This window comes from Netta rufina, assembly GCF_964035555.1.
Source record: "Netta rufina genome assembly, chromosome: 8".
Classification (NCBI taxonomy): domain Eukaryota; kingdom Metazoa; phylum Chordata; class Aves; order Anseriformes; family Anatidae; genus Netta; species Netta rufina.
This window is the reverse complement of record NC_140131.1, coordinates 14,502,801-14,517,444: the sequence shown is the minus strand read 5'-3', so window position 1 is coordinate 14,517,444 and position 14,644 is coordinate 14,502,801. Positions and strand designations below refer to the sequence as shown.

The window sequence follows — 14,644 nt, the reverse complement described above, 5'->3', positions numbered from 1 at the left end:
GAGCATTAAGGCAAGTAGGGTCATGCTGTTAAGAGAATGTTCTGAAAATCCAGTTTCTTCCTACAAGTGGGGAGCAGTCCAAAAATGGTTATAGCTCCTGCAGTCACTAAATGGGATCACTATCCTTAGTGTATAATTTACTACTCTTTCCAACTCACTCTTTGGGAGGAAGAGATCATAGGCATGCTTTTAGTGTTAGACACCTGCATTCATAAAGATTCCCAACAGAGTGGACAGCATTATATTCCCATTGAGTAATTGCATGCATGGAGTTAGCAGAAGGCCTATACATGCAGGCAATCCTAGATCTTCAAAAAAGAGCTTAAATAAAATGTAAATTATGTATTTCATTATTAATCATTTACAGGTTTTCTGCCAACTAAGCTCTGTACTGTAAACTGTTACTGTGTTCCTGCAAGCATTTTGCTTATTTTTTTGCTTTGTTATGTTAGTTTGGTCTAATAATTCTGTTTATGAACAACAGTTTGCTATGCAGGACCAAACAAATTGAAATTCTACACTACCGTTTTTACTAAATCTCCTTCACCTTTTGAGAGTCAAATATTCAACCATATGAATCCATTTGTCATATGCATCTGACAGTTTCCTGGGAAAATACTGAGTGAATAAAGTATAGAGTGCCAGTGAGAGGCCTAAAATACTACTTCAGTATTTGGGAAAGGACTACTTTTTTCATGACAGTATCTAAATAAACAGAAGTCAAGGTGCTCTGCAGCCTGTTTCCCCCCAGGGACTATGGAGGGAACTTAAAAGACTGACTTAAGAGAATTTACAGATGTAAAAACAAGTGTGGTGAATCCCACCTTTGTGTTCCAGTTCAGTGGGGTGTGCAAAGGTATATCAAATAAGAGCCTGGTGAGTTGGATGTACGGCTGCCTATGAGTGTCTAAGTAGCTAAGACTTCCTGGGTAAAAACTCTGCTCCACTGAATGCAGCTTAGAAGCTTCTTTTCTTTGCTCAACATCTTTACACATTTGCATGTAAATATATTAAAATATATTAAATGTATATAATAAATCTATTTAATTTCTATGCACAATAATGTTTATAAAATCTTCCTGTTTCTTTTTCCTTATTTATTTATTTTACTACCCTGTTTACTGCTAAACCAAAATAGTTTGATCTAGGGTAATGCTGAGTTTCAATGGGTATTAAACCAAAAGCAGCTTTAGCTTTTCAGGACATTCTAGTTCTTATAAAGTAGCTGGTATGTTAAAAAGGGAGGGGGAAAAGAAGAAGAGATAATCTTCAAGTATATAATATTTGGGTTGTTAATTATGTTGCTTTTAGTCTCTAATTGCATCCATTTTTGTTTCCTTTTAAATGTTTTTTGTCATTTAAATTAGCTAGTATTCAACGGACTAAAAAAATAGGAAAGCAATAAAAATAAAATATTTTGATTTAGTTTTCCAAAATGTTATTGACAGAAAAAACGTCTCATAAAAATTTGCTGATGAATTCACAGAAATTAAATGTAGACATGTGAGAATTTATAGCTATGCAGTCAGCTGTGTGTGCAGTGAATCAGAGAACAGTTGGTTTTAGGTTTTGCAATCTGCCTTTGCTTTGACTTGATTCAAGTACTCTTTCTTAGCTTTTGGATATAGTCAAGACAAGTGTTCGTGCAGTCCTCCAGCATGTCTGGAAGGCTCCAGACATTGAAAACTTACATCTGTACCGTCTCTTTAACCGTGTATTTAATCGCTTACTTTGGAGCCATGGTCAAGGCCTGTGGAACTGTTTCTGTAATTCAGGGTAAGCCCGTTTTACTTATTATTTTAATCTTCATAATTTCACAGCTACAAAGACTGATGGCATACTTTGTTGCTCATTTTCATTTAAAAGAATGCTGTAATACATTGAACTTGTTTTAAAACAACATAAAGACTCAGTTAATCAGAAATCTAATAATCTAGGCTAACCGTTTCAGTAATGGAATAGGACGTTTAGTAAGGTTTTTACAAAGATAATAATCTAAGGAAATAAACTAATTTTCAAAACAGCTGAGCTTTTGTTTGACTCCTTCAATTGGATACTCCACAATTTTTAGGCATCTGGCCTGCAATGTGAAATGTGGATTTACCCTGTACAAAATCATAATCATCTTCAGACTTGCAAGTGAAAAATTCTGTCACAGGTGCAGCTGATATCTCTTGCCAAAAGCAATATCAGTTCTGTGATTTACAAATAATGAGTTTGAATTTTTGTGCTTGATTACATTTGCTGTTTCACACGCTGGTGGGAATTTAAGTATATGCAGACTAGGAAACATACACATTGAGGTAAGCAGATGGTTTTGGTTCGGGTTGCAAATAAAAATTTTCAATGGAGAGAAAAAGGATGAGGCCATATTTTAAAAGTCCAGTATCCTATAGTTCAAAATGGACATTCCTGAAATCAGTGACATTCATGTAAGGACAGATCTAGAGAAACAGATATGAAGCAATCTCCCCTCTGAACTTCTTGATAAAATGAAAACAGGAATGTGTAAATATGAAATATATTGCATACAAAAAGACATTTTCTCTGTAAGTATATACAATGTATAAAGTACAGAAGGGATTTTGAGTAGCTTTAATAAATTATTTTAAGAGATTTATTAAAAATTAACTGCAGGAAACACACATAGTATGCTGATGGCTATTGTATGTACAAAGGAATCAGTTCAACATATTCTTCACTTATAGTCATTTGTCATAGGTAGACAATGAGCATAGTGCACTTGTCAATTGTCTCCCAGCAGAACAGAAAAATGTGCTAACAATGAGGGATCTGAGAGTATCCAAAGGGTCATCAGTTTGTTTGTTTGTTTCTTTTACTATTATCTTCTTCATTGTGAAAGGTTTGTTTTTGTGTGAGCTGTTGTCATCTTTTTTTTTTTTTTTTTTTTTTTTCATTGACATGGGCTGTGGGAACATGCAGATAATGTCAGTCCTAAGACTTGCTAGAGGTAGCTATTGGGTATGCTGCATGTTCCAACAGTTTTAAAACTCGAGTGAGAAAAGGCTGTGTTTCCAATTGAAAGTTTCTGTGTTTCCAATCTAAAATGTTTCTTTTGCATAATCCTCTACAGCTGCAAGGGCTGTTCTTCATGCCGAAAGAGGTGTGTGAATTCTTGAGTCAAAGTTCAATTTCTGTTGTCATAAAATATTATAAATACCTTCTCTTTCAATAATGCTGTTACTATTTTGAATCTTACTTCTAGTGTGCCCTTTTGCAGATCTTCTAATATGCATGAAAATTTTCAGTTTTTTTTTCCTCTACAACTATTTATTTTTTTGTTAAAAACATTTAAACAATTCTATTATTCACTTGGCTCAGAAGAACAGTCTTTGAGCCAGCAGAAGAGTTCAACGAAGAGTAGGATTTCACATCTAGCAATGCCTTGGTACATGCAGAACAAGACTCAGCTGACTACAGAATGGAGCTTAATTTTAAATATCAAATTCCTTATAAGAGGAGTTGTCTGTAAAACTTCTAAAAAATGCTGTAAAAATAATATACAAATACTCAGTATGTGTAGAGATCACTCTACAAGTAATATACCTACTACAAAATTCACAGAAGTAAGCAAACCAAAAGGACATTTGTACCTCGTCAGTAGGCTGTTTATTCAGTTGCAAGCATCACTCTTGCCATGTGATCCTCAACACAGACCTTAAGACAACTCTGTAGCAGAGGCCAGCTTCTCATCAGTCGTCCTTAGCATTAATTGTGTCATTTGAAAGAACAGATTGGAATAAACATAGGGCACATGTAGATTCTGGGGACGGGTGTTGGGAAGGAGTATTAGCGTGCTAATTAAGAAACAACATATGTATGTGAAAATATATCAAGCAATATGGCGCTTTCACTATTAATAATAATATCTGGAGAACGGAAGTCATAGCCTCTTGCAGTTAGTTCTTTGCTAGGCACATAGTATTTTAGTAAAAAGAACAGACAAAGAAACAAAGGAAACGTCGGTGAAATAACCTTGATGTAGATGGTTTCATATAGCTACAGTTGTTTTACTGTATAGTAAACAATTAAAATTAATAATAGAAAACTGGTAGAACCAGATCACTTCAGATGGTTTTAAAAAGAATGAGTTGTAATTGACAGTATTGCACAACTAAGCCTAATACTGTCCTCTGGATCTAGCGAGGGCTCGATTTCTTACTCATGTATGGAAACTAAAGCTGCAGCATAACAAACAGCTTCCTTGGGTAACTATACTCCAGTCCTTATTGACTGCAGGATAACAGAGTATGAACTGCATCTGTGTAGCATATAGAGGAGATTGCACAGACACACATATGTGTGAATTTTAATGAGATTTCATATAAATTTCCAAATATCAATCTTTATTCTTGGGGTAATTGTATATCACTGTGGTCATAATCAGCCATAATTATAGCAGGTCACATATTACTCTTCACTGGTAAAATCCCTCGTAACTGTCAGAAAGTGATTATAGACCTCAAAGCCCAGAGTTTAAGAAATTTATCAGGAGAGTTTCTAGCAAGAGATTTGGGAGATTTTTAGGTTAAATTAGAATATAATTATGTGCAACACTGTGAATCTGGTGAATGAATGTAATACTTAGAACTTCATCTTGCTGCTTTCCACCAGATGTCACATTGTAGAGGAAAGAATGAAGACAGTAGATTAATTTTCACATAATAGCAAATATGAAAATTTCATGGACAGGAAACAATATTGAGAAAAATACATTAAAGAAGGCAGTAATTCTTGAAGTAGTATAATTATTCTGCTTATTAAATAAACAGACTTGATGCCTTAGAAACTATATAACTTAATTCATTATATGGATAAGAATTAAAGAGAAAAATGCTTCTCTAAAATTATGTGTGTGGTAGCAATTCTATAGAACTGAATGGTTTCAGCTCAAACATACTACTTAGACTAGGGATCCAGGCTGAAAAATCAGTTAGATATACATACAACTTGTGTTTTGGACATTAATATTCACAATTGCATCATAATACAGTGTAATTTTAAAAATCTCATTAGGATGAAGTAGACATGCTGGTTCTTTGATATGTACTAAAATTCAGTGTTTTAAGAACAAACTTCTTACCTCAGGGATGCAAAATCTACTACTGATCTCAGTGGGACAGGACTAAATCATCCTGGATGCTATGCTGAACCCCAAAAATGGATGCAGCAAATTTTCCTCACTCTGTGAAGTGGCTCTTTCATAACCAAATAAAAAACCTCAAGCTTACAAGCCATCTGTGCTATTAGATAATGTTTTGATGGAAAAAAAGGTCTTCACAGGGACCATGTTGCCTTTAGAACATATATTATGGCCTGTAATCTGGTAAGATTTCACATATGAAGATTAACTTTTTAACATGTGTTTTGGACTCTCTTTTCCTGTAAACAGGCAAGTTCATGCATTTTCTTTTGTTCCTTTATTGCTAAAACTTATATAAAGCAGTAAAGCTCTCAGATTGCAGTCTGTGGAAGAAAACATGGAGTCGTGTCTGTTTCCATAACAGGAGCTCTTGGGAAACCATATTCAGTAAAAGTGCAGAGGTGGTGACTCCTGAGCAACTCCAGTGTTGCCAACGGATAGTACAGCTTTGTAAACACTGCCTGCTAGTGGTTTACAAATATTCATCCGGCTCCAGAGGATCACTGACTGGAATTAGCCCCAGCTGGGATGATACAAGGTATGTATTTCAATGTTCTCACTCAAAATTATAATGATGAAAGATAATATTGCTGTTACTGCTACACTTCCCTTTAAGCCTCATTCACTAAGTATTAAAAAAAAGGGAGGGGCAATAAACCCCAACATTTCCCCTGATCCTTGATTCTTTCGTTCTAAGCTCTCTAGCTCACTCATGAAATACAGTGAAAAAATTTGCTATGTACCATTTGTGTGAAACTACCCTTACTAAAGTCTTGATTGCCTACTGCCTAAGTAGCTGCAGCAGAGGCTTTCTGTAAAGCGAACTGAAAATTTCCTTTCTTCCGCTTCTCAGATCCCTCAAAGTCAGTGATTCCAGATTTGCATTCTTAGAGGTATCCTAACATGTATGATACTTCTGGCTTCACATTCGCAGTGGGATGCTATAGGGGCACAACTCCAGCCAAGGGTCAGGTAAGTGCCATCTGATTTACTGTATTGCACAGTTTTGCAAAGTTGACTTCCAAAACCTACAGTTTTAAAGCTTTATTATTTCATCTCACAGAGCACAAATATATTTTCAAACCTTGCAAAACAGCATCATATAGTAAAAAAGAAAAAAAATATTTGGCACTTACCTGATTCTGCATTGGCTGGTTTAGTTCTCCTACCGGATACAATAAGGATTATATTGTCAGTGTAGGGATTACTGAAAATGCTCCAACTGTGGGAGACGATTATCTCTAATTCAGCACTCTTAGATGGAAAATTAAATGTACGTTTCAAATTACTTAGGTTCCAATTTCTATCCATAACGGCAATTTGAATTATTATGTATATAAACTTACAAATGCTTTATTTATATAAAGTATCTTACAGACCCTATATCATAGAAGGGCTTTATGAGGTAAATACCATGTGAAAAGTGAACCTTTGATATATTATCTGTTAAATTTATTTTATGACTTAATTGTGTACTTGGTATATCTCAGGCTGGTTATTTGATACATTGAACTCTCATTTGTTACTGTCATATGAATCTTAAGGCGATCTAACATAATTTAAAACCACCTAGAAACTGAATTTGGTCATAGCAAAAGTAGAAGTATCTAAAACAAAACAAATCATATTCAATATTAACAACTACTGAGCTGTCGCAGGAATATGGTAAAGTCATTTAGTGTAGTAAAGAGTAGAAAATCTTCAGGCTTGAAGTTTTTATTACTTTTACTGTTAATACTGCAGAAAATTTTTCGTCATAACCAACTGCAAACTATTCAAACTGATCAGATGAGATTACTCTTATGTACTGCAGCTAGCAATCTTGCATTTGGAAAGCAGTGAAGTGAATGATCCAACAGGACTTTTTCATCTCTGGTTTCTGTGTTTATTTTGACACTGAACGGAAGTTTATTCATAACTTTCACAGGCGAGAGGAATCTAGGATCTGTTATGTCCTAGATAACGATATTTCTTCAGCAGTGTGGTAGCATGACAACTCTGACTGAAGTTAATGGCTTTATATTAATATCCATCTCTACTATGTATAAAGCAATATGCTAGTTAACCATGATATTCTGGATCTGTGAAATGAAAGTATGTGTGGAAATACATGCTCTTGCCCATGGTGCCTGCCCCACAATATGTAAGGTAATAAATTTTTTTTTCTAGAAATGGGAGAACCACAGTATTAATTCTCTTCCCATCATCTAGGTTTCTGTTTCTAAATTATGTAAGAAACTATGCTACTACCAACAGTTTTCTTGAGTGACAGGAATATTTTGTGAAGTGCAAGAGATAATAATATAGTTTAATAAATGTACAACAAGTTAATTTTTTTCAAGACTTTATAAAATTTAATTTGAAGAACTTACTTTGGTTTTTGTTTTTGTTTTTTGACCAGAAAACTTTTTTTAAGTTTTGCATTGATGACTAAAGGCTTCACAGTTATCAAATAGATACATCTTTATTTAGGAAAATAGATTTCTATGTGGAGAGGGAAAAAAGCTAGAGTTCTTTTTTCACTTTCTGGATTTGTTCTCAGTTCCAGCTCCTAACTGTAAATCCACTGTATATGATGAAGAGATTAAAGTATTAACATGAATGTGCATTAATGTATTTTTTTCTCACAAAATTTAGTGTAAATAAAACAGCAGACCTCAAAAAAAAAAACAAAAAACAACCCTCATTTAAATAATAGCTAAAAAATAAACTGTGCAAAAAGCTGGACCTTTCTCATTTTTGATAAATTCACCCATGTTTCAAAATTTAAGAAATGACGAAAAGTACCATCCACTGCTAGATCCTTACAGCTTGCTAAGTAATCTTATGGCGTATTCTTAGAGAAGCATCAGAACTGTTCACTTTAAGATCAAGCAAATGTAGGACTCAGTCTGCTGAGGCAGTGAACTGTCAAGCTCACCAACAACCCATACCAAATCAAACTTTTTTTGGTAACTTGTTGAAAAACTGAATTGGTGATAATAACATTTGATAATAACGTGATTAGTAGGATCAGTGTTTTAACTTATTCATCATTAATCAATATGATTCACTAGAATGATGCAACATTTTTAAAGCAATAATTTATACAATGTGTTACGCTAATCCATCTTAACACTGACATCATTCTTTAGGAAACTCTGATTTAGTGTGGATGTTATTTCTGCACACGTACTGTACTCATATGTACTCATATTTCTGCAACTATTAGGAAACGATAACATGAAACAGATTTAAGAATATATATTAGACATGATAAATGTTTTTTGTAGTATTGTGTAAGATACGTGCTATATAATTGCCTGAATTTTAAAGGATAAATAGTCACAAGTGATAAATAGTCACAGACTTACTATGCTGTAGCATCATTGTTTCTTGCTTTACTAGAGTGGTGATGATAGCATGAGTACTTTTAGGGAATTAGAATAGGAAACCAAAACTGAATAATTCTATTTTTTTTTCCTCTAATAAATGTTTTCTTACAACTTTACTTTTAATAACATAGTTAACAATAACTGCAGTTTTTACCTAATTTAAATTGAGCAAGTAGTACTATAATAACAGAGCATGAAATGTTAATTTTTAATAGTGTCATTGCACAGAATGCCATTGTTAATTTACCTTCTTGCTTAAAGAAGACTTGCAAGATACTTGGTTGTCATACAACATCCTGAAATTTTGCTAAGACTCTCTCTGACCTTAAGATATGTTTTCTGAGTCAGTTAATGCCTAGTGCTCTGTATGTGGTATAAGTAGTGCTTATTGCACATATTTTCCTGTGTGAAACAATTACAAGGTATGGCTCTTAATTCTTTCACCCTTGAATGTTATCTTATGTGTAAATTCGGCTGTATTTTCTATATCATTTCTAGGTGTTTGTTGCCAGGACCTTCACAGTTCATCACGAAATCATCCTCGTCCAACCTTAGCTGCAGTTCATCCGGAATGCCTCGCCCTAACATTTTGTTCACACACAGATATAGTCACTTGTGAAGCAAATGAAAAGTTACTTTCCATTGTAAATAATGGCACTCCATATATACGTTTTTTTTTCAAATTAAAATTTGTCATGGAGCTAAATGCAAGCACTGTTATAATATGGTAGTAAGTATATATCATATAGCTGAAAACCTACTGTAAAAGCATAGCTTTTCTGGAAGCATAATAAACCTTGTTAAGCTGGTTACACACATTTGAATGTGTAGATCTTGCTAGGTTTATAAGTAATTCCTACTAGAAATGTTATTTTTGCTGCAGAATATAGAAATTAAATTGATCTGGAAGATCCTATTACAGTGTTACATTATTTTGTATGTACAATACTTTGACTTGAATATTATTTATTGTAAAGTATACTATTTATTGTCTCAGATGTAATTGATCCTTTAACTAGACAGATGATTAAAAAAAACTGTAGTGGAACACTAAAACTGTAATAATCATTAAAAATAATCTGATAATTTCTTGCACATGTTTAAAGTAATGCCCCAAATCCTGTAAGCCAAACCTGAAGCAGGTATCTTTTCATTTCTCCTCTGAAATTATGAGTCTTGGTTAGTGCTTTTACTTTTCTTAAAGGACATGGTATAGTATCTTTTAGTCAAAGTGGAGGCATTCTATATGCAGATAGTAAAAATATCAGTTCATGCATTCAGTTTCTAATTGGATTTTTTTAATAAAACAGAAGCCAATATTTGTTAACTAGCTTTCATTCACATTACCTTACCTATGGCCTGTGCCTTTAAGTTTCCTTTGGGAGCAAGCAGTCACCTACAACTTGTGCAAGCATGCATAGTGCATAGTTTTTCTGTTTTACTACACAAGTGGTAAAGCAGACATTTTTAGGAAATACTGCAGCTATAATTTATTATTTCAACCTTATACTAATTGGTTTGCTGTAGTTTTTAGCATACAATCCAGTACATACTGTAGAATGTGTTGTTTAGCTAGACAGTATTTTCTAGACTTATTGACACCTTTAAATGTTGGAAATATAATTCAGTAGGAAGCTCTCATTCAGATTCAGCTTCCTCAGCCTGGCTGAGGGGCACAAAAGAAACCGAGCCAGAACAGGAACACAATTAACAGGACTTGTAACCTGAAAGCATCATTCAGGTTTTGTACTTATACCCTTCCATCTCATTCAGCGTTGTGCCATGTAAGCCTTATTTGTTATATAAATAATTATTAAAAAAAAAAAAAACACAGCTAATCTAGATTTTTTTGTTTGTTTGTTTAACTGAGTGAAGAACAGAGTAGTAGGTATTTACCAAAGACTTGTTTACTTTCTAATAATGCAATCTTAAAACTTGTTTGTAAATTACCGATGTATTTTAGGTATACGTTAAAAATAATTTATGGGGGGGTTAATTGTCCTCAGGAGAAGTATATTAGAGGTTTTTGATATCCAGAAATTTATGAGAAATTTAAGAGACTTAAGAGATTTGAGACTGAAGTTGTCTGGAATTTAATTATTATTTTTTTTTAATTTTAGTATATATATCAAATTGGGAATTCTGGTGAGATTTTTGATGCCTGTGCTGTAGTGCCTCAGCTCTAGAACTGCAAGATACAAGATAGGAAGACTATTTGTAAACAAATAATAATAATAATAAAAAAAAGACAAAACAACAACACAAAACATAGATTAGCCAGATATAAGCAGTCTTCTTGTCTGGTAAAAATATTTTTCATTCTCATGGTAATACTGATTTAGTAATACAGTATGTTCACATTAATTGTGTATATTTCCTTTGATCCATATTGATAAAGCATATTATGATTATCTGTAACACCTAATAAAAGCTGTAAATCCTTTCTTCTTGGGGCAGCTTCCACTGTATTCTGCTTTTGGCATGACGGGGGAAACAGCTTCAGCCTACTTTACCCAACTCAAACAGAATCCTATGACAGCGGGTTCACATGGCTTTGTCTTTTTAAACTGCTTTTGATAAGTATTCTCAGAGGCCAGTGCTGGGACAGGTCAATCTGTACAGAGCAGTCTGCCAGCTGAAAGAGGACTACCAAGGATACCTGTGTGGTACAGACATACAGAAAAAAGGTATTTAGTATGTACAAAAGTGGACCAGATGGTTGATTTATGTCTGATGCTGTTTAATTTATTTCTGATAACCTTTCCTAGAGTAGTACTGCATTCCTAATAATGTGCGAATCAGTACTTACAGCATCTAAGAATGTTAATTTGAGTACGTTAAGTATATTCAAGGATGTCACCCCAGCTGAGGTGCAGGCTGGTTTCCTGTCACGCCCTGTGGGGAACGTCAGGCTGCGATTCACTTCCCTACCTGTCATTAATGACCCAACCCTCACAAACCGACTGATATTTATACAAAAATATTGGCATTTGGTGGGAAATTTTATTTAGTGTTATTTTTTTGTCGTTGATTGGAGCCGGCTGGAGGCAGGGGCAGCGGCAGTTGCAGGGCGCGGAGGACGCCGTGCCGGCAGAACCGGCGGCGAGGAGGCGCAGCCGTCGCTGCGCGGCCTCAGGGTGTCGCAGCTCCCGGGGGGTTCCCGCCCTGGCTCTCCACAAGCCCGGGGCCGCTGCGGGGGCCGCCCGCCGGAGGGCGGCAGCAGGCAGGGCTCAGCCCCCCGGTGTCTCGGCAGGGCGCTGCGCCCCCAGAGGCGCTGCTGGGGGGACCTCTGCCCGCAGCTCCTTGGGCTGCACCGAGGCGTGAGGCGCAGGGCTGGGGTTTTAAGCACAAGCACCACGACAGGTGCCTGTCCCGCTGGCTGGTTGTCGAAATCAGCTCCTGTCGCTAACGGCACAGTCAGGGTAAGCTCACACACAGTGGGTGTTTGAAAGCAGCCAGCACCTGGCGTGATTTAGGTGGAAACCTCTCACGGTTTCCCCAGCAGCCACACAGGCTCTGTCCCCCGGGGCCTGGCCAGAGGGCTGGGTTGCGGGTGGCACGCAGACCGGCTTGGCTGTGTTGTTCCCTGCCGCCTAGTACTGCGCTGGGTAAACGCTGTCACTTCAAAGCAGGATGAACAGCTGTAGGGTTGGGCTCAGAAATACCAATTATGAAACCTTAAAAAGATTTCACACCTTATTTGTGCTGTGAAACAGTTCTTACCCTGTGAGAGCGCAGCCTGATGGCATCTGCTCTTTTAGGCTTTACTGGAGAAAAATACCGACTGAAATCTGTGGGAGCTCAGTTCGTACGGGCTATGAGGCGGGCTTCCAGGGGCTGACCAGAAAGGTTGCTGCTTTCTGTGGCAGAAAGCTTCTGCTGGTGCAAAGCTATTATTTGTCTCTGGTCTGCAAACAGCTATACCTCTTCTGTTCCCAGGAACTGAATTTTCTGGTAAGAGAAAGTGCATATAAATGTGCTTCTTTAGTTTTGGTAATACACTTGGACTTCCAAATGCAAAGTCACAGGAGCAAAGAAAATACATTTTTGAAAGCATCTGTTTGCCAAATTAATATTAAAGGAAACAGAGTATTTCACAAAGATACCCTTTTGGTAGACCTTTGCCTTGGGTTAATGGTCCGCCTAGAAATAAATGTTTTGTTCTCTATGTGAAAACCAGTCACTAAGTGTCAATTCTCTATCCAGGAATGTAAATAAATTCACATCAGCTTTTAAAACTACATCTGAATGACCTTTTAGCTAGGCTAGGAGTTCTAGAGCAAATTCATTTTTAAATACACAAACACAAATTTACAGTTTTTGACTTTCCCCGAATCTTCAAGTGGAAGGATCGAATTACATTGACAGTCATATAACATCTAATTTAGGTGTTAGCAAATGTGAATATTTGCAAGTTAGCTTTGCATGCAGTGTTAAAACAGTTAACTTGAAGCTGTTGCGTTTATTCCCATTTTCAGGAGAAGATAATTTGCTGTTAAATGGTGTAGCTATTGGAAAATCTTTCACTATGGCATTTGCTAAAAACATTTGTAATTTTTTTTCTGTACGTGGTAAAATTCTCATGCATTAGTTGTTATTCTGCTTCTGTGTTCTTTGTTCTCTGTCAGCCACCTCTGTGCAGTTTCCTACATTGTGCAAATGTTTTGTTAATGCAGAAGAGTCTTTGTTGGTATGTAAATAGCTGTAGCACTTAGGACGCAAGGAAATCAGTGGTAATTTTACCATTTATGTATATGGAGCAGGAGCAGATTCTGCTTGTGGGGGAGCAAGACAGATACAGTCTTAGTGTTTTTGTCTTTTTTTTTTTTTTTTTTTTCTATGTTCTTGTTTCTTCTTTTAAAACAAAAGGCAGCATTCACTCAGTAAGGAAAACCCTTAATACTGCACTTAGAGCTCCCCTCCTTTCACAATAAATGATATTAACCATACCACAAAATTGTACATTTAAAACTGATTTGCGTGGCCTTTAAATGCCCTCTGAAAGGGTCTATCTGTTCTTAGTGACACAGAGCAAAATGGAGCCTGCCCCTGGCTGAAATGGTGGCTGACACCGATCCCCAGAATCTACTTTGTATTCCACATCGGCTCAAATGGCTGCACAGCGGTCGGTCACCCTCTGCGCCTATCCCTGTCAAGAGTTATCAGCCACATCACGGAGGGTAGAGGAGCGCAAGGAAGTGACCCGTACCCGCCTTTGCTGCTGTGCTGTGATCAAACAACTGCTCATGGCTACTGCAGCGCGGTTTTGCCAAGCATTGTTACGCAGCTTGCTGCAGCGGTGTTTGACAGGATATGCACTTCACTTGCTGCAAAGGTCTAACTTTGAAAGCTGAGGGTGGCAGTCATGGAGTACAGTGGAGCCCGGAAGGGCTAAAAGGAGTCAGGACATCTGGTAAGACAATTCATTATCCCGGAGCAGGTTTTGCATTAAAGGTTTTTTCCTTGTGCCCATTCTTGTGGAAATTATTTGCTCTGTTGCAGCAGAACAAAAGATTGCCTCATCAAATGCTATCTATGAATTTTAACTGAGTGGAATTGTGTCATCTGACCATCCACACCCTTGGTTGTTCCTGCCACAATTCCCCGCAATCCACTCTTTCAGAAGTTTTTCAGAAGGGTGTAGAGGGCCCTGTTTTCCAAACAGGAGATTTCCATAGCAAGATAAAGGAAAAAATGTCACGGTATACCTGTATTGCAAGCTTCTGAGTAGCACATAGATTTCTTGATCTGACTGAGATCTCAGAAGCTGTCTGGTTGTCATTGTGTAAGAGCCTGCCATAGGGCTAATTTGCTTTGTGAAGAGAAATACAGCTCTGAGTGGCAAATGTGTGGACTCAGCAATACCTCGAATAAAACATCCAAGACGGGACAAAGGTGGAAATTCAGTGTATTTTTCCAGCAGCACGCACCTGCACCCCAAGCCACCCCTGTGCGTAGGTGTGGCTCTGCTGAGTGCTGAGCGCTCACAGCTTTTGCTGCAGTCACTACATCCTTTCAGCTCTGACACTGCTTACTCTGCCAGAGCCGCCCTGTGCCATGTGCAGCTGCAGATTTCAGCACTACAAATCTGTGTTTGGTAAGATAA

At 36.7% G+C, this 14,644-nt stretch overlaps 1 protein-coding gene across 5 annotated transcripts in view; it reads left to right on the top strand.

The window, feature by feature from the left end:
* TTLL7 (tubulin tyrosine ligase like 7) overlaps positions 1–10,981 on the top strand; it is a 71,596-nt gene extending 60,615 nt beyond the window's left edge. For 3 of the 5 annotated variants that reach the window (XM_084290837.1, XM_084290839.1, XM_084290836.1), the window contains 3 exons: positions 1,616–1,776; positions 5,529–5,702; positions 9,037–10,981. In XM_084290837.1, the coding sequence (XP_084146963.1) occupies positions 1,616–1,776; positions 5,529–5,702; positions 9,037–9,157 (456 nt within the window). In that variant the 3' untranslated portion in view covers positions 9,158–10,981. Of the gene's footprint in view, positions 1–1,615; positions 1,777–5,109; positions 5,242–5,528; positions 5,703–6,017; positions 6,137–9,036 lie in introns of those variants that run through there. The other 2 variants (XM_084290838.1, XM_084290840.1) reach the window with 2 other exon arrangements.
* Positions 10,982–14,644: the final 3,663 nt, after the last annotated feature.